The sequence below is a fragment of the Kogia breviceps genome, chromosome 20 (assembly GCF_026419965.1).
Source record: "Kogia breviceps isolate mKogBre1 chromosome 20, mKogBre1 haplotype 1, whole genome shotgun sequence".
NCBI classification, from domain to species: Eukaryota; Metazoa; Chordata; class Mammalia; order Artiodactyla; family Physeteridae; genus Kogia; species Kogia breviceps.
In genome coordinates, this window is record NC_081329.1 from 27,053,301 (window position 1) to 27,074,084 (window position 20,784).

A 20,784-nucleotide genomic window follows, 5' to 3' on the forward strand; every position below is an offset into this window, starting at 1 on the left:
AATTAGACATGAAAAGAAATTCCTGCTAAATTATACAATTTCATCACAAACAAGGACTCTCACACACAAAGAAGGTTCTCAGCTTGTTGAAATCCCAAGGGGCTATAAGAACCACCTACTTAGGGATTCGGCAAAATGAATTAAGACTGCACCCTCCCATTAGACACAGGAGGCTCCAGGAAAGGCAAGGCAGAGCAAAGGAAGACCACCAGCTCCACAAGTCACTTCATTTTAATGGGTTAGTATTAATTTCAAGGGGTCCTTGTCTATGGGTCTGATGTGGACTCCAGGGTCAATGGTGGACCGCCTACTTCCCTTCCTGTGCAAAAACTCAACCATGAGTTATAGCATGAATCATCCCCCATGGTAACTAAACTTCAGGACACAGGGGAGTATGGCCTCAAGCGAGGAAAGAAGCAGGAAGAACAGAATAGCACCTGAGTCTAATGTTTGAGATGGAGGACGCACTCGATCTTTCTTAGGTGGAGAATTTTTAAAAAGCAGTTTATTCACCGTTTTCCCCAGGGAATAAAAATAAATAATAAAAATCGCGCGAGGGTAGCAGAGCAGGACCTCTAAAAGGGGTTCTGAAAAGGACTGATTCCACATGGGTAAAATGTCCAGACTTTTCTTTTGGTAGCCTAGAGGCAATGCACAGCAAACAGGGACGGAGATGTTTATGACCTATAAAAGGTCTGTGATGTGTACCCTACAGAAGCTAAGCAGTTTAACAGGTTTTTGTCATTGACCAAAGTAGCTAGTCCTAACTACCTAACTGTGAGCACAGAATCACCGAGCAGACAGCCTTGCCTCCCGAGGTGGACCTTCCCATCCGCCTATCATCAAAACTTCTTGGTGGTAAATCATGAGGGTCGCAAATGGCTCCTTTTTTACCCTAATTCCTAAAACAGCCGTTCCGGCAGCACTGACAAGCTATCTGTAGTCACCAAATTCAATCCTAAAAAGCCAGTAAATGACATGGTAAAGGAGAGATCACAGAAAAAGCAGGTTGAAAACGCTTATGATCTTCCTATACTATTTGCTCTACAGAAATTCCCTTAGAAAGTAATTTGAACAGGTTATAGAAAATTTTTTAAATATTTTTTTAAAACTGACTCTCTCTCATGCTGATGCAAACATTCGCTTTTGATGTATTTTCTTGAAGTCTTTTTCCCACATAGTTCAACGATTACTAGCTGAGAGGCTTCAGACAAAGTTACTTAACTTGTCTGTGGAACAGGGTTAAAAGCACCTACCTCATAAGGATGTAGTGAAGATTAAATGGCTTAATATATGTAAAGAGCTTAGAACAGTGCCTGGCACTTACACTCAGTAAGTGTTCGCTATGATTATGACTTGGTAGTAACCAGAGTACACGTGCAATTCTATTTGTAGCGTGTTTTTAAATATAATTGTCTTACAGTCTCCATACCCACCATTTTTAACGGTTGTATGATGTTCTGTGAAGTGCATTTATACCATCATTCACCCATGGTTCTCAAATGGGAATTTAAGATATCAACAGTTCTCACTGACTGTATTCCTAAGGATCCAATCTTAAGCCGTCAAACACAAATAACAATGATTTGCATTTGAAGGGAGTGGGAAAAGACTCAATTGTAAAATTAGTTTATGGGACTGCCCTGGTGGCACAGTGGTTAAGAATCCGCCTGCCAATGTAGGGGACATGGGTTTGAGCTCTGGTCCGGGAAGATCCCACATGCCGCGGAGCAACTAAGCCCGTGCGCCACAACTACTGAGCCTGCACTCTAGCGCCCGTGAGCCACGACTACTGAAGCCCGCATGGCTAGAGCCCGTGCTCTGCAACAAGAGAAGCCACTGCAAGGAGAAGCCCACGCACCACATCGAAGAGTAGCCCCTGCTCACCGCAACTAGAGAAAAAGCCCGCGCGCAGCAACGAAGACCCAACACAGCCAAAAATAAATAAATAAATAATTTTAAAAAAATTGTATGACACAATTTCCAAAATTAAAAAGTATATACAATTTTTTTAAATACCACGATCGGTGTATAATTTCTATAACTTATCGTGAGATTTAGTGATCCTCAGAACTCTGCAGGATTTCTAAGTAGTTGGGAGAGACAAGAAACAGAGGGCCCCAAACGATTTCAGACATATGCCAAGATGGCATAACTGACTGCAGTATAAGGATCAAGACATATTTTCTAAGTTGAAAGCAATAGCAAACGCCTTGTAGGTAAAGGCTAAAGGAAAAACCAAGCACCAGCATTTTAAGATTCTCTAAGAATTAGAAAAATTAACACATTTATAAACATGTAAGTCTACCACTCCTGGCATCATCTAGTTACCAAGCTTTTACTTGACCGTATCTCAAAAAGCCACAAATGTTAATATTCTAACATCAGATCAGGTATCTGGCCTCTTGCCCAAAAGTAAATGCCACTGATGTAGCCTACGTGATCTGCCAAAGAACAGTCTCCGTGAGGTCCTTTGTCACTCATGCGAAGAGACGTTAAGGATGGGGAAAGACATTGGGATGGTTTGGTTCACCACCTCTCGGCCAGGACGAAAGAAAACAACTTCAGCATGACAGACATCAAAGAACATTCCGTCCACTCTACCCCACGGGCAGACTCACACTCCTTTCTGTGGGAGCTCCCGGCAGGGAAGCAGAGCATCTGATCTATCTGGTAATCAGGTAAGTCCCAAGGAGGAGGAAAAAACCCCATACCAAGAGCACTTCAAAATCCTGTTCTCATGACAGATGATCAGTAAAAACGAAAAGTTCCATTAGCGTAAAAGGACACCCCACAGGACTGATGCTGTAGGCGGGGACACTGGAAGAAATACTCAGGGCCGCTCCTTACACAGGACAGCTGTTCTTCAGGATCACAAGAGGCCTTTTCAGACCAGGCTTTCTGGAAGCCTTGGTTGTTCTCCCTCAGTTAGTCCTGTCCTTTTGAATAAACAAGAATTTTAAAGGTGAGGTGTGCAGCGGTCACACCTCTAGAAAGGGTTTTTCTGGGATTTCCCATACATGCCTTTCCTCTGCTCCACTCAGAGGCCAGCATTCAGGAAAAGACACTTAATTACAGCTGCCTGTTTTCTCCCCACCGGCACATTCCTAAATGTGTCCCTCAGGGACACCCTGCAGGCCAAAGCCCTTGATTTTTCTCTAACAGATCATCCCCAGACCAGCCCCGGCAGGAAAGGAATTTCTCGTCTCATTAGTGGCTAAAGGCGGCTGCTTTACCAAAGGCACTGTAAGCCCCAAGCTTCAGGTGACCTGCTTCTCCAGTGTTGAGCAGGGCTGCTGACGAGCAAGCCAGACCGCCCAAAGGGAAACGCAGAGAAGTGGGGCTTTGACCTCATACCGAGGCCACCCCTTGTCTTTAATCCACTGGGCTAAATGTAAGATTAAACACTTCACCACGTCCACGCCGGCAAACGACCGCCTGCCCTGTATCTACAGGGACCGCACTCAGAGATGTCTGCGCACCTAGGCTGGGTCACACAGCAAACAATGAGATGGAAGTGGTCCCTGGCCAAGGGGAAAGCGGGGCAACTGGCCTGGTCTCCTGCTGAGCAAGCGGCGGCAATGAGATCTGACCCGGGACACCTTAAGGGGAGCACATCCTGCTCACCGAGTTTCTTCCACACAGTGGAGGTTGGCTTTCTTCAAAGGCCGATACAAGTATCTGGGTGTTAATTCTGTTGGAATTCAAAGGCCCTGAGGGGGACTTCCCTGGTGGTCCTGTGGTTAAGAGTGCATGCTTCCAAGGCAGGGGGGTGCGGGTTCGATCCCTGGTCAAGGAACTAAGATCCCGAGCAGGGAGCCTCCAAAAAACAAACAAAAGAAATCCCAAAGGCCCCGGGGCCTAGAGACCTGCACCAGGCCCAGGACCAAAGGCTACCCAGGGCGTGGCTCTGAGATGAAGAGAAGGTCTTAAATGCCTTTCTATTGCGCCCACATTTGGGCAAGGGCATCTTAATCCTCTGGAGCTAGACCAGAGTGAGCGTCCCTCCAAAAGTACAGGGTGAAAAGCAGTTTTCTCGGACGTATGGCAATTAAAATTGGAGCGGCCAAACGGATACCTAAGAGTATCATCGAGGGGGAGGAAGAGGGATGTCAGCAAGTGCATGTCGGAGCTGATGACAGTTTAATAAGCCCATGTATTGTTCTTAATGTAATCATAACATTTTTTAGTTAATAACTACAATTAAAATGACAGAGATACTATTTATAAAAGCCTTCCTCTGGCGGTAGTTGTGGAAATACAACAGAAGTCTTTGTAACCGAAAGGAAGTTAAGCAAAACAAGGCTCTTTTGTGCGCTCACCTTCCCTGATGTGAGAAACCTTTAAATGGTTGACTAACTTGCCTCCAGAGGCGCAGTTTTCATTTACAGGTTTATTTTCCCTCGTGTTATTTATTATTTTTCCTTTTCTTAGTCCTGTAGTCCTCGCAGCAGTGGCTCTACTGGAGTGTTGGGGCAACCAGTGAGGTCACATCAGGTTTTACATTATTACAAAACAAAGGCTTGGCCTGTGTTGAAACTGTAAACACTTGAAGACACACATATACACACCCTGGTTTCAATGGTGTTTCCTGCTCTTTCGCTCAGAGCACAGGTATCACTGCCGGTGTTGTCTTTGTAATGGTGACCTCACTCCTGTGTCACCGTGACTGCCAGGGAACGAAATCTGCCACCGTTTCCTGGTTCATTTTCAACAGCAAGCTCTCCTTATTTTGTTTGTTCATTCTTATCACTTCCTCTCACTCACGCCCAGCCATACCCAATCCATCACCAGTCAGGCCAACTGAACCTCTGGAATACTTCTGAAATCCACCTCCCTCTCTCTCCGTGACCATGCCTGTCACCCGAGTCCAAGCACCATAACTGATTGCCTAGATTCCTGCCAGAGCCTCCCACTTCACCTGTCTGATTCCAGGCTAGGCCTGCTCCAAACCTGCTCTCCACCCAACAGCCACAGTGATCTTTCACGAACTGCATCACATCACCCCTCTGCTTTCAACACGCGGTGGCTTTCACTGCTCTTCAACGAAGCCCTGCCTTCCTCTTCAGCCTCAATGGATGCAACCTCTCCAGCTTCCAAGGCATTCCTGCCTCAGGGCCTTTGCACAGCCTGCTCCCCCTTCCTCTACCTTTCCCTGGGAAAATTCCTCTTTATCCTTCAGGTCTCTGCCTCAGAGAGGCTACCTGCAATCTCCTGCTCTTTTCTCTTATGACACCCTGTTCTCTTCCTCCACCGCACTCATCTCAATACAGGATTGTTCATTTATGTGTTCATTTGTTTAATGGCTATCTCCCCAACAAGGCTCTCAGCTTTCTGCAAGCGGGGATCATGTGTGTTATGTTCATCACTGTTTACACTGTATACCAAGTGTCTCACACATAGTAGGCATCAAAAAATAATTACTAAGAGTATGGATAAACGTTAAAAACAAGGGGAGAAAAGGCATTTAGAACTTTCCCCATGCTAACTGTCTTCTAAATGAAATCATCATCAAATCATATCACGAAAAACAGGAGGGAACCTCTTTCACATCGATGGAACTGTGACTTTGAGCCACCCTCCCCCTTCTTAGTCACTCCATTCTCCTGCTGTGAACAGGTTGGGGTTATTTATCCCAGAACCCCCAGATCCCCATCCTGGACGTGAGCTATCAGGTTCCTACACTGGGTGGGAGGGTTTCCAGTAATGCCCAATGTCATCTTTAGGGGGAATCCCAAGAAAAGAAAAACTTAAGCAGTAACAGCATTGCTCAAATTTTCCAGCCTATTACAAAAAGCCGAAACGTGCTTAGGAAAGCCAGAGGTATAAGCGCAAACACTGCCGGCTCAGATTTGTGAATTCAAGACCTCTGTGCTCACCTGTCACCTCTATGCCTCCACCTCTCCCAGAAAAACAACTGTCTAGCCCTCCTTAATCACCTGAATTTCCTTTGACAGCTTGTCACTCTGTCTTACTATACTTAGAGTTCTTCAAAATGTCTAACCTTTATCAGTATCCAGATCTTTTCACATGCAACCAAATTTTCTCTCGAATCTTCAAGAAATATGAGAAAATGACCCTCCATCAGTCTCTCTTCATATCTGGAAGGCTATCACAGTATCAAGTTTCAACCTATTTAGTTACACAATGGTCTTCCAGGCACCAGCCTGAATATTTATTTTAATCTGTCTTTAAGAGATTATTTCCCCCATTTTTATTGTTCTTAGTATCCTAAAAAGATGTTTTGTTTTGTTTTGTCTTCAATCTAGGACCCCAAACTACATGAGACCGGACAGCAGAGACAGCCACATGCTGGTCACCTGATTCTTCCTCCTCTCGGATTCACGTCTGTTTTATGATCACGGGACTTAACTGATTCCCATTTAACCGGGGCCCAGCTGAGACCCCAGATAAGTACGCACAAGTCGGCCCTCTGTATCCACAGGTTCCACATGTTGGATTCAACCAACCTCAGATCAAAAATATTCGGAAAAAAAAAAAAAACATTCCAGAAAGTTCCAAAAAGCAAAACTTGGATTCATGCATTGGCAACTATTTACATAGCATTTACATTGTATGTACAACTATTTACATGGCATTTACATCGCATTAGGTATTATAACTAATCTAGAGATTATTTAAAGTATACAGGAGGATATGCAGAGGTTATATGCAAATATTAAGCCATTTTATATAAGGGACTTCAGCATTCGCAGATTTTGGTATCCCGAGGCGGGTGTGTGTGTGTGTGTGTGTGTGTGTGTGTGTGCAGATTTTGGTATCCCGAGGCGGGTGTGTGTGTGTGTGTGTGTGTGTGTGTGTGTGTGTGTGTGTGTGTAGGTCCTGGAACCAATCAGCCTCGGATATGAGGGACAGTTGTATAAGTGCAAAATCAATTCATTTCCATTTTTTCTTAACTAAAGGGGCCAAACACTCTTCCTGTTAAATGGATCCTATCTATATGTCAGCCTCTGTTTAGTGCTTTAACGATATGTATCATCACACTAAATTGGGGGTCTGCAAAATCTGAGTCATTACAAAGAGCATATTCTCTTGACTCCAAATATATGATACATGGGGGCTTATTAAGAGAACAAATGAAAATATCAGCACAGTTAGCTCTTAATACCTTGAGTTTTAGCTTCTGGACCCTTGGGGGAAAAAAAATCATACTCTAGAGGAGCAACTGTTCTCTGTAGAGATGAACACACATGCACACACTAACACACACACACACACAAAAACTACAGACCAAGATTTGAGCTTTTGTTTTGGTTTTGGATTTAACGTCTAAGGTGGAGTCAAACCATTAATAGCTAGTTCAAATGATCTTCCTAGCCCAACCAGTTTCTTTCTGTTGAATTCCCACCTCTCAGCGTATATCTCATGCTCCAAATCACAGCTACCTTGGGCACCCAAGTGATGTACCAGGACATCAGACAGGCTTAGTTTAACTGGGTTTCCCCAGAACCTTGGAAAGTCCCAGGAAGTGACAGGTGGAAAGCCTGCAATTTCACCTACTGCTAGCAGAGCAAAGAAGGCTTCCTTTGCAGTTATTAAAAATCCATCAACTAAGTACCATTTTCCTATAAGCTGATACTCTAAGTGGTCACAAGCTCATATGGTAGAGACAGGAGTAATCATCTAAGTTTAGAATTACATCAGAGAGCATGAGAAAAATGGAGATGCGGAGACTGTACCCTTCCTGAAATAGGGAACTTGAGGAGGTTTTCATTCCTCCCAAAGCAGTAACAGAACCTTTTGAATCTATACACGGGGCTCCATTAATCCAGCAACCTGGAAACATCTTATAGACATCAATTAAGTCTGGCCACAAGCTCCATTTATACACAGGGCAACTTGGATGTTTAGAGACCGAGCAGCCTGAAGCCAGCAATGAGTCAGGGCAAGAGTGGGCACCAGACCCAGGAATCTGGAATCCCCATCTCTGGCAGGGAGACGCTATCTATCTTTCCAGCGAATAAAACGTTCACAGAAGAAACAGATGGCAGAGACAGACGATAATATCCACACATCTTGGGATGGGACAAGACAAAGGACGGCCAGTGATGCCTAGTTGAAGCTGGAAAGGAAGCCAACCCAAGGCCCCAAATGTCATTTAATCAAACGGAAAATTAGCATTGCTTCAGCCCCAGCTCAGCAAAGACGCTGCTGCTCACCTTATGGCTTGTAAGTTGATGCCACAAAGATACCCCATCCATCCTCACCTCAAGGCTCTCTCTTTTTATCTGATTTGAGTTCAGAAATGCCTGTTCATCTTTGGCCTGATAAGGGAAGCAGGTATTACATTTGCAAGCACCCTACAGAAAGGGGAGTCTGGTAACTTCAAATCCTCTGGCTCTTCCTGTCTCCTTCACAAGGGAAAGCTGAAATACCGTTTATATCTAAAACACACAACATGAATCAGAGTGCTTCTTAAACCACAGGAGTTAGGTGATAACATGACTGCCTTGCATATTTAAGGTTCAGCAAAGTAACCAATTAAGCTAAGCGAGGCCAGTTGTCGGTACACTAGATGAGCATAATCAAATGTTCCCTTCCAAACACCTGCCAAAGGGAACAAATAAATCGGTAACACTTTGGAGTGCACAGGGTTTCGCCCTGCTTTCCCTGCGGGACTCTGATACCCTAAAAGAGAAGTCTTGGGGGCGGGGGCTACAGGTGAGCAGCCATCCCCTCCCCCCTACCCAGTAGGGCCAGAGAGAACTTGACAAACTCCAGACAGAAACAATGCTTACTTTTCAGTTCAGGTCGGCCAAGGGCAGGCCCTGGCTCCAGCCATCAATGGGAAATCCTTACTCCTTTGGGGCCCGGGGCAAACACGGTTAGTATTTTTCGGTCTGAAAGTGAAGACCAAACTGTTCTAGCATTCTTGAGGGAGGGGTGGAGAGGAGGGCAGGGCAAATTCTCTTGACCAACCCCTTCGGAGGCTGTGAGGTCGGGTTGGGGGATAGCCCTCCCCAGGAAGCCCGCATTCCCCGTTCCCCAGTCCCCACCGCACTGTAACGCCCCAGCTCGGCCCCTGGGCGAGGCTCTAGGGCCCTAGTGTCGGTGGCTTTCACAGCTCCAGTGGGTCCTCCCTGCGCCCTGGCCCAGCCATTCTCAGCTCAGTGTCCAGTACAATGAAATACCGAGGAGGCTTTCCACGGAGGCTAATGCGTACATCAAATACACACGCTACTCAGCTAAATAAGAGTAATTCGTCCGCCCACGGGTAGTTTCAATTCATCAAAAATTCATTAAGTGATTACTAAGTTCCAGACGCCGAGCGCCGTCCTGCAGATTCAAAAACGCTCCAGGTACCCGAAGCCACACACTTGGGAGAGCCCAAGAAGGTGAAGCTAGGTGAGAATACTAGTACGGGCCAAGGGGATCCCTCTAGAAAGGCCTCGCTCCGTTCGTCCCGTTGGTGGGGACACACTCAAAAGGGTCTCGGCGCCCAGACCACGCGTCCTCGCCTCCGGCCCGCACTCACTGGGTCTTCTTGCGGCCCTGGTCCCGGTGCAGCTCCCGCAGGTCCACCTCGGCGCGGCCCAGGAACTTGTCGAGGCCGAGCAGCGCGCGGTGCAACACGGTGAGCTGCAGGGTGGCGGCGGCGGCGGGCGCTGCCTCAGCCGACAGTAGCGGCGGCAGCTCGAAGGTGGCCTCCTCCCGCCACACGGGCGCGCCCAGGCTGCGCTCCGATACGGAGGTGGCGTACTTCTCCTTGCCCACCTGGATCACCGCGTACGCGTCGCTCGTGCCCCCGGGGCCCTTGGCCCGCAGGCCCCGAGCCTGGAGCACCGTCACCTGCACATGCGTTGGGGACCACACGGCCCCCGGGCCCCTGCCCACCGAGGCCGCCAGGGACATGGTGGCTGCGCTGCGATCCAACCGAAACCGAGAAGATCGCCGCGACCCGCCGCCCCAACTGCCCGCCCCGCCGCGCCGGCCTCTTTAATGCTTCCGGCCACGCCCCCTCTCTACCACGCCTCTCACGGCCCCGCCCCGCCACCCTCCCCACCTGCGGGTGCCGGGCCCCCCTCCGCCGCGCAGGCTGGGCGGGGCTCCAGGGCGCCGAGGACTGGGCGGGCGCGGCGCGGCGCGGCGCGGGCGCGGGCGCGGGCGCGGGCGCGGGCGGGGGCGGGGCTTGAAGAATTCGGGTCTGAGAGGTGGTAGGTGAGGGCAGGGGTCTCCGACTGCCAAAGGTCTCCCGGCCCAACCGGAAGTGGCCAGAGCAGCTACTGGGGAGTCAGACCTCATTTCCAATCTGGCCTTGCCAACCGGCAGGTGTGTGGCCTTGCAGATTACTTAATATCTTTGGGTCTCATTTTCTTTACCTGTAAAATGAGGTAACAATCACCTCATAGAATTGCTGTAAAACAATAATGTTACTTGGCACAGGGTGAGTTCCCAATAAACGGTAGCTACGAGGGTGATTATGAATGCGATCCCAAATTCGTTGCTCTTCCTACTTTGGCCGCGGTGGGCATTGCTATGGAGGAAAGTGGATTCGGAGAAGGTGCCAGGTGAGGGAAGAACGAGGAGGATCTTTAGAGGGCCCGAAAGGGGGAAGGAAAAGGCAGGGGGAGCCTGAGGCGGCGTGGGACTGTTCCGCTTTGCCCCGCCCTGACCAAATAAGGTGAGGCCTAGAGGCTAAGTCAGGGAAGGGGACGGAAGGAGGAACTGAAAATGGGATTGCCCAGCGGGGCCCTTCCCCGCAGTTTCCCTTTTCTCCCTGGCTGGACCCTCTACAGTCTCTCCTCGCTCTTTATCTCTGAGCTCGCAGTCAGGCACTTCCTCGTTCCCAGTTTCCATTAGAGTGGCTGATTCCCTTCATTCCCAGTATGCTACTTCAAAGACTCAAATATCTATTGATCATCAGATTGCAAAGGTCACTTTGAAGGTTTTTAGCTTTTAGAATTAAGGAAAGGCCCAGAGAAGCAGAGAAGTGTGATTCGTTCAAGATCCTGCAACAGACTTCCCATCTAGTGTTTCTGCTGCATCCTTTGCTTCTTCCAGATCCTCAGAACCCCAGTCTTGGATGGCTCAAGGCATTCCTATCTGGACCCCACCCTGATTCAGTCTCCTCTATCTCCTGAACAAACTGTAGCCTAGATAATCTTCCCACCTCAGGCATGTTCTCACTTGGCTGGCCCATGGCGGCCCTGCACACCTCTCTGCCAACCCATGTCCTATCCACCGCAAGGCTTCACTCAGATTTCTCCAGTGTTTGGCTTCTGATAGCCCTCTTCAGGGCAGGACCGGGTGGTGACTTGTCTCCTCCAGAGCCCCCAGCAGAAATCCGGGCACCCGGCGGGTACTCAGGAAGTGCTACGGAACTGAAGAGTTGGCAGGTTATCCCAGCCAAGCGTGAGTACATAGTGTTTCCTTTTACCACGTAAGAAATTACAAGACAGACATTATGCCTCGGGTTTGCAACTGAGGGTGGCTGCAGTGTGGGAAAGGCCTATTTACTAGGCCTTGAAAAGTTTAACGGTGATAGAAAGGGGAAAGGAAAGGAGGTACCAGGCATGTAAGCGGCAGGAAAGCCTAGCAGAACTCTGTTGTTTTGGTGGCATTTCCCTGCTTGACGATCTGTTAACCTCATTCAACCTTATGGCTCCATTCACTACTGTAAAGATATATTGAGAACTGACCTGGTGCCCAGCGTGTGCTAGGTGCTACAGACCTAGGACACAAAACCCTTTGAATGAGACCCAGCCCCAAGGCAAGCCCTGACAAATGCTGTAAAGGGAGTCCTGTACCAATAAAATGCTTTGGGTGTTTTGAGGATAGAGCAATTTCTCTAAGCTGGTGGATTTTTTTTTTAAGTTTTTAAAAATTGAAGTATAGTTGTTTTACAATGTTAATTTCTGCTGTACAGCAAAGTGACTCAGTTACATGTATATATATACATTGTTTTTTTATATTCTTTTCCATTGTGGTTTACCATAGGATATTGAGTATAGTTCCCTGTGCTACACAGTAGGACCTTGTTGTTTATCCATTCTCTATAAAATAGCTAACATCTTAAGCAGGTGGATTTTTATGAAGGACATGGCATCGAGCTGGGCCCTGAAGGATATGCCAGATTTGAAAGGCAGAGAAGGGGGTGTGGAGGAAGAGCCTTTCAGGAGAGAACAGAACAGCTAAAGCAGAAGTGTGGAGGTCAGAGTACCCCCCCAGTGGGGCTAGACCGTGGGATACTTCAGGAGGGCGTTGGGGGTAGGTGGTAGAGATAAGGCAGCCCAGGTAGGCCGGGACCGATCACACAGACCGTGGACACCAGGCCATGGTGTGTATGCAGAGTTCTGGACCAGGTGAGCCCGCCTCCAGAGGACTTTGAGCAGAGTGGTGTGATCAGGTGTAAGGCAGGTACAGTAGGTCACAGCCAGATACCCGCCTTCATTTTCACCTGGAGACTGTCTGCCTCGGGCCCCATTCCGCCCCACCCCTGACCAACCCTTGGTGACTATTCTAAGTTGATACTACAATAAATAAGGCTGTACCATACTCCCCTCTTGGTGGCCCTGCCTGTCCACTGCCCCACTGCCTCCCAGCCGGACAAAGTCAGAGATTTGCCATCCAAACTGATGCTAGGAGTAAAGGTTTTCATCTCCAGCCTCACCTCCTCTCCCCCCCTCACACGGTTCCCCGGGCTGGGGAGACGGAGCCAGGAATAAAACCCAGGAGGACAGCCCCACAGGCTGAGTATGACACGGAGCATCCCCTCCACTCGTGGAAAGGATGTGAGGACAGGGAGGGGCGGGAGAGGGGAGGAGAAAATAGGATCACCTGGTGACCTCATGTGTTTGGGTCTCTGTCAGACACAGATAGGCTCCGTGGTTAAAGCGGAAGTGAGAGGTTGGGAGAGGACAGGGCAGCCTCGCCACCTCAGAGAAATCCCGGTCCATATCCTTCTCTCTAGACACTGGACACGGGCAGGGGTCAACTCAGAGGAGCGGGGCTCACTGGAGGCGGGAGTGGGAAACTTGTCGGTGGAGAGATGCCAGGAGGTCCAGCACAGGGCGTGCTTGGGAGCTGGCTGATCGCCCTCCACACGCCTCGGGGTGGCTTTCTTCCCTCCCCAGCTGGAGCACACTGTCCCTGAAGGCCTTCCTACTGACCGCCCAGAGTCCAAGAGGCTGTCTCCTTCCAGCTTTGTAGACAGACCCTCAGGCCACGTGGGGCAGGGGGCTGGATGGGTGGAGCAGGCCCAATGACAAGGGCAAGTCTGGAGCTGGGCCCACTGACCCCCCGGCCAGCTCCCTGAATTCCGGGAGTGTTTGTAAACACCTCCCCCAGCCAGGGTGCAGAGGGATGACTGCTCTCCCCTCTTACCCCGCCCCGCCTTGGGCTCGGACCAGGCTCTGACTGGGAGAGAAAGGAGTTTCAGCAGACAAGGCGCCTGGCAGGTTCGACTGGAAGGGTCAGCCGCCTGCCCTGCTTCCAAAGCAGCAGAGCGGAGGGCACCTGGGCCCGGGCCTCTCGCGGGGCGGCGCTGGGCCTCGCAGTGAGGCCTCTAGCACAGATCTGCTCTTAGGCTCGTCTGGGAAGGTTTCCCCTCTAAGACATGGTGCAGAGCCAGACTAGGTGGGAGACAGGGCCTGTGGAGGGGAGGCGTCACTGCCCCCCCGCCAGAGGCTGGCCTCCCTACGGCCCCTCGACATCCCCCCAGCCGCAGGCACACGACCTCAGGGGTCATCCTGGCGACTCTGGAGGGGCCCACGTGCTCCCCCGAGGGAGGGAGAGAAAGGGCCTGATAGGGCTGCCCGTCAGCCTGTTCTCCTTCGCCTCAGTCTCTCAGGGGTGGTGACAGCCTTCCGCACACGTGACTCATTCACTGGGGCTCTGCCTAAACAGCCCTCTGGCTGCTTGGGTCCAACTGCCTCTGCTTCCTCCTGCTCACTCGGTTGACCAAGATTCCCTCCAAGGAGCCAGGGCTTCCTGCTTCTTCGTGGAATCAGTGAGCCCGGCACCAGGCTCTTCCCTGTGCCCCAGGGGCCGTGGCAGTGAAGAGGTGGAAAGCATGGCCCAGCGGACAGAAGAGGGTCTCAAAAAGCAGATGACTCAGTCATCTCCCTACAATCTTGGTGACAGTACTACTTTGTTTAATGAAGCTTGCCTCACGGATTACGCAAAGGTATTGCCTTTCCAACTTGTCAGGTCCCTTTGGAGAAGGTCCCTGAATCCCACAGCTGAAAAGCTCTAGGGAATGTGCAGCCCTCACCTTCCCACTTTCTGCCCAAAGCTTTCCCTCCCGCCGCTCCCATTCAGAACTGCTGCCTTTTCCTAGCTTTTTTTTTTTTTTTCGGGGGAAGAGGGGGACACGGAGAGCGGGTGGCCAGGTCACATGCTCCACCAGGGATCGAGCCCATGCCCCCTGTAGTGGAAGTGTGGAGTCTAAAGCACTGGACCACCAGGGAAGTCCCCCTAGCTTATTTCTTGTACTCGGACTCAGCACTGGTTTTACTCACTTGCCAGGAAGGAGCTCGAAGGCAGGAAAAATGTGGTCCTCACGTTTGCCTTAACCATCTCCCAATTCCTTGCCAATGGAAGGCAGCTCAAGTTAGGTAGAAGAGACATAAAGGACTCTTGAACCTTCAGCATTAGTCCATTTAATCCCTGCTACCGCCACCTCCAGCACTGCCCTGTATAACTGTCTTTTTAAAATATAAGGTTTAGGACTTCCCTGGTGGCGCAGTGGTTAAGAATCCACCTGCCAATTCAGGAGACACGGGTTCGAGCCCTGGTCCGGGAAGATGCCACATGCCGCGGAGCAACTAAGCCCATGTGCCACAACTACTGAGCCTGCTGCACTCTAGAGCCCACGAGCCACAACTACTGAGCCCGTGGGTCACAACTCTGAAGGCCGGGCCCCTAGAACCCGTGCTCTGCAACAAGAGAAGCCACCGCAATGAGAAGCCCGCACACCGCAACGAAGAGTAGCCCCTGCTCGCCGCAACTAGAGAAGAAAGCCCGCGCGCAGCAACAAAGACACAACGCAGCCAAAAATAAATAAATAAATAAATAAATTATAAGGTTTACACTTTCTGAGTATAAAAAAAATACATGTTCATCATAGGAGCCATTTCCCACCTTTCCAGAATCAACTTCACGGCACATAGGGACAAAGCAGAAGTTTTGAGTGTTTACTCCTCCTTGAATTCTCGCATTGGAAGCTGCCCCTCAGGATCTCTCAGAAAAGCCATGAGCCTCCACTTTCTCAACCGCTGACCCCCTGGACCACTGGGGACCCCACCACAGCAGAGCCGGCCAAGAGGAGGATGTAAACAGCCCCATCAACCCTTTACTCCTCTTCCCTTTTGATGCCATAACACATGGCACAGGACTGATGGCTACGTGGACTTTTGACACCCTAAGGAATCGTGATGTAGACCTGTAAGCTTCAAGCCAAGCCCAGCGCTTGATGCTTTGCAAATTCCAGGGGAGAGCACCAGAATAAAGCCCTTCCACTGCAGGGAGAATGGGTTTGATCCCTGGTTGGGGAACTAAGATCCCACATGCCGAGCGTCACAGCCAAAAAAAAAGGAAGACGAGTGTTTATATAACATAGGAACAGATTTTTTTTTTTTTTTTGTGGTACGCGGGCCTCTCACTGTTGTGGCCTCTCCCATTGCGGAGCACAGGCTCCAGATGCACAGGCTCAGCGGCCATGGCCCACGGGCCCAGGGGCCCAGCCGCTCCACGGCATGTGGGATCTTCCCGGACCAGGACACAAACCCACGTCCCCTGCCTCAGCAGGCAGACTCTCAACCACTGCGCCACCAGGGAAGTCCAGGAACAGATTTTTTTAAAACAAACTTTATTATAGCATTACAGCATGGCTATAATCAAGGAAAGGAAAATGTACTGTAAACTTTATATGCAGAAAAGTGCACAAAAGTTTCCAGCCTGGTGAACTTTCACCATCCAGATTAAGAAATAGAACAGGATCGGCACCTGCGGAAATTTCCCCTTGGTTCACCGCCAGTCACTAGGTTCCCCTCCTTTCGAAAGGTAACCACTACCTTGACTTTTATCCCCAAAGATTAGCCTTGCTATTTTTGAACATTATGTAAATGAATCATATATTAGGTATTTATTTGGGGTCTGGCACCTTTACTTTTTTTTTTTTCCTCAGCTGTGTTGCGCAGCATGCAGGATCTTAGATCCCCACCCCCCACCCCCCCATCAGGGATCAAACCTGTGTCCCCTGCAAAGGAAGTGCAGAGTTGTAACCACTGGACCACCAGGAAATTCCCCAGGGTCTGGCTTCTTTCACTCAGTATTATGTTTAGGAAATTCACCAGTGGTGGGCATGCAGCAGTAATGGATTCATCTTTATTGTTTTGTAGTATTCCACAGTGTGAATATACCACAACCTATGTTTCATTCTACAATTGAACTCCTGGCCTCCAGAACTGACAATGAGAGAATAAATTCCTGTTGCTTTAAACTACCAAGTACGGCAGCCACTGGCAACTGAGGCCTATTAGGAATAAATTTGCTGTACATTCTCATATGTCTTTTGGTACATATGCATAAACATACACACACACCTAAGAATGGAATTTCTGGGTCACAGGGTGGATATATGTTTAGCACTGAGAGAGCACCAAATCATTTTCCAAAGTAGTGGTACCAATTTATACTTCCATCCACAGTGTCTGAGAGATCCTGTTTCTCCACATCTTTGTCAGCCGTGGTATTGTCAATCTTTCCTAGTTCTTCTGGTGGCTGTGAAGTGGTTTTAATTTGTATTTCCCTGATGACTAAAGGGCTTGTGTGCTTGTTTATTGGCCATTTGGATATGGTCTTTTGTGATATTCCTATTCATTTCTTTTGTCCATTTTTCTTTTCAGTTGTCTGTCTCATTGATTCATAGCATACATATAATATATATGCATATATTATACCTTTGTCCAAAAAAATCTCATGCAAATATCCTCTCCCACTCTGTGGCTTGCCTCTTCACTCTCTTAGTGGTGTTTTGGGGTGAAAAGAAATTCTTACATTTAATGAAATCTGAGTTATCAATTTTTTATGGTTAGTGCTTTTGTGTCCTGTTTAAGAAAACTTTCCTGCCTCAAAGTCATAAATATAGTCTCCTTTATAATCCTCTAGCGGCTGTACTGCTTTACTTTCACATTTAGGTTAGCAATCCATCTGGGATTAACTTTATTGTGAAAAGATAATTCTCCGAAATAAGATAAAACCATGACTCATACAGATATAAAAATGAACACATGTTAAATTTTTATTTAACTTATTAAGAAGGAAAAGTGGCAAGGTGTTTCAGCCTGTTCCAAGGTGAATCCAAAGAGGAGACACATGTATAGATCAGGAATATTGAAATAGGGACCTCCCTGGTGGTGCAGTGGAGAAGACTCCCTGCTCCCAATGCCGGGGGCCCAGGTTCGAGCCCTGGTCAGGGAACTAGATCCCATGTGCATGCCACAACTAAGAGTTCAGATGCCACAACTAAGGAGTCTGCCTGCTGCAACTAAGACCCAGTGCAACCAAATAAATAAACTTTTTTTAAAAAGGAATATTGAAATAAATGTGCAAACTGAGGCAAAACTGGTTTTTCCACGGTTGAGAGTGTGTTCTTCCACCAGACAGAATTTATTTTTATGAGCTTGGCACTGCTATCAGTTATCTACAAGTTACAGAGGTTTTTTTTTGGTGGGGGGAGGTTTTTTTTTTTTTTTTTTGGCTCCGCAGCATGGCATGCAGGATTGAACCTGGGCCACAGCAGTGAAAATGCCGAGTCCTAAACACTGGGCCTCCAAGGAACTCCCTACAAGTTGCAGAGTTATAAAATAGCTGCCATAAACTCAAAATCGGAGGAGATGCTACAGAAAATGCAGTTTTCCCTGAAGCAGAAAGTTTTCCCTATCATATAGTATCAGATGGAGGTCAAGATTCTTTTTCTTCTTTTTTTCAGAAGTATATCCCATAGATCCAGTGCCATTTATTAAAAAACTCAGCTTCCCTCCACCAGCTCTACAGTGTCCCTGTGATGTGTGGATTTGCTTCTGAACTCTGTTCTGTTCCATTGGTTTATTAGTCTATTCTTTTTTTCTTTGAATATTTTTATTTATTTATTTTACTTTTTTTATTGAATGAAAGATTCTTTAAATTCTACAGTGCTTTACAATTTTCAAAAGTTTCACACACGTGATTTCATATAATCTCATAATAACCCTTTTTTTTTTTTTTTTTTTTTTTTTTTTTTTTTTTTTTGCGGTATGCGGGCCTCTCACTGCTGCTGTGGCCTCTCCCGTTGTGGAGCACAGGCTCCGGACGCGCAGGCTCAGCGACCACGGCTCACGGACCCAGCCGCTCCGCGGCACGTGGGACCCTCCCGGACCGGGGCACGAACCCGCGTCCCCCACATCGGCAGGCGGACTCCCAACCACTGCGCCACCAGGGAGGCCCTTAATAACCCTTTTTTAAATCCCCTACCCTTATGTTGCCCCTCCCTGCTTCCCTCTCCCCACTGGTAACTACTACTTTGCTCTCTATATCTGTGAGTCTGCTTCTTTTTTGTTTTATTCACTAGTTTGTTGTATTTTTCAGATTCCACGTATAAGTGATATCATACAGTATTTGTCTCTCTCTGTTTGACTTATTTCACTTAACATAATGCTATTTGCAGCAACATGGATGGACTTAGAGGGCATTATTAGTCTATTCTTGAATCAATGCCACACCATCTTAATTATCATAGCTTTATAATAAACCTAGGTATCTAGTAATGTAAAGCCTTCAGCTTTGTCCTTCCTTTGGTTAGATTTCTTGGTTATTCTTGGCCCTTTGCATTTTCACAACATTTTAGAATTCATGGTTCATTTCTTAAACAAACAAAAACAAACAACCAACCTCAAATTTTGATTGAGATTGCATTGAATTTGTAGATTACTTTGGGGGAAACATGACATCTTTACAATATTGAATCTTCCAAACAATGAGCAGGCTGAACTACACTTAAATCATCCTACAGAGCATTTATAAAGTAAGGAGGACCTCGAGGTCTATCATCATGAGATATTTTTATTAAGCATAACTAAACATTCATATTGTACTGGGAATGATCTTTAGAAAGGTTAATCCGAAAACAGAGTAAGATCTTCTTTTGAGAATTTATATCCAAGAGAAAAAAAAAAGAATACAGGTAAACATATTTGATGATACTTTCCAAAAATTCATAAAGAAAGGGAGAAATGGTTACATGTGTCAATGGTCCTTGACTAGATCTTTGGTCTCATATAGGAAGACAAACAAAAACTTCTTACAAGTTGTGAAAAACTTTGTGTAGAAAATAATTTACAAACAAATGTAAAAATGAAACCACCATCAGTGCTGTGGAGATATCTCTTGTCAGCATTTTTCAAGTGGTTTTTGACTATCACTTCTCCATCAAATACAGTCAGTCTCCTCAGGACCTACAGGACCTAATACTCTAAATTTCTCTGAGAGTAACATCTGGAGGATGAGTAGAAGTTAAGTGAGTGGAGAATGGTCCAAGCAGAGAAAGCAATATGTGCAAAGGCCCTGTGACAGGAGAGAGCAAGTGATGGGAGGCATTGTAAAAAAGGCTAACTTGACTGGATCTAAAGAGCAAGGGCAATCATGGTGTGAGAGGAGGCTGGAAGAGTGCTAGGATACACACCATGCACAGCCTCAGAGGCCATGGCAAGAACACTTTTCTTAGGGTCAGATTTGTGTTTTGAAAAGATCACTGGCTATAGTGGAAGACAGATAGAGGTAGGGCTGAGCATGGGTCAAGGGAGGCTAGTTAGAAGGCTATTTCATTAGTGCCAGTGAGAAGTTATGGCAGGTGGATTGAGTAGTAATGGTGGAGAAGGAGGGAAGTGAATGCAGTCTAGAGACTGCAGACAGTAATTAAATACCTACTCTGTGCCGTGCACTGTTCTAGGGCTTGAAGATACAGCAGAAAACAAGACAGGCCAGGTGCCTGCCCTCAGGGAGATTATAATCTGGCTCTAGGTTCCTGGCTTGCATAACTGTGTGGACAATGATGCCGTTAACTGAGCTAGGGAACACTGGAGGAAGGACTGGGTTTCATTTTGGACGTGTTGAGCTCTCGGTACATTTGAGACACCCAAGAGGATGGCAAACAGACTGGTGGATATATGGGTCTGGAGCTCAGAGGACAGGTCTGGACTGGGAATGTATTTCCTTCATCAGATGTAGAATCAAGCCAAGGGTTCCCTATGAGGCTACTGTGGAAAAAAATGACTTTAAAATTATTCAAAGCCCTGCTCTTTCACAGAAAGGATGAAAGTTGGCTTCATCTTTACCCTGAGGCTGCATTTTCATGACGGCACCATATATTTAATTCTCCCTCCCGAGGCCCTTTATAAATCTGAGAACACTTTGCTACCTGTAAACACTGTCATGAACGCTCTATACTTCCTTGAAATTCTACCCGAAATATACACCAATTGATATAATGAATACAATGTGATTATTTTTACCCTGTTAATATGATGGATTATCTTCATGAATTTTCAAATATTGAACAAGCCTTACACCACTGGAATAAACTCCATTTGTTTGTAGTGTATACTTTAAATATATATATATTGCTGGGAAAAAAGCTGGAAGTAGTACAAGAATTCACCCCAAATAACATCATCCTTGTCTACTGGATACTTGGAATACAGTGGAAAAAATGGTATGCATGTGAATGGGCAGCTGCTACATATCTATACACATGTATATACATACCCACTATATACCTGTATACGT

General features: G+C 47.4%; 1 protein-coding gene across 2 annotated transcripts in view; it reads right to left on the reverse strand.

The window, feature by feature from the left end:
• The window catches only part of RAB11FIP1 (RAB11 family interacting protein 1), a 29,651-nt gene extending 19,719 nt beyond the window's left edge, over positions 1 to 9,932 (reverse strand). For both annotated transcript variants that reach the window (XM_059049213.2, XM_059049212.2), the window contains exon 1: positions 9,497 to 9,932. In XM_059049213.2, coding sequence (XP_058905196.1) covers positions 9,497 to 9,873 — 377 coding nt within the window. In that variant the 5' untranslated portion in view covers positions 9,874 to 9,932. The remainder of the gene's footprint in view (positions 1 to 9,496) is intronic.
• Between the last annotated feature and the right edge of the window lie 10,852 nt (positions 9,933 to 20,784).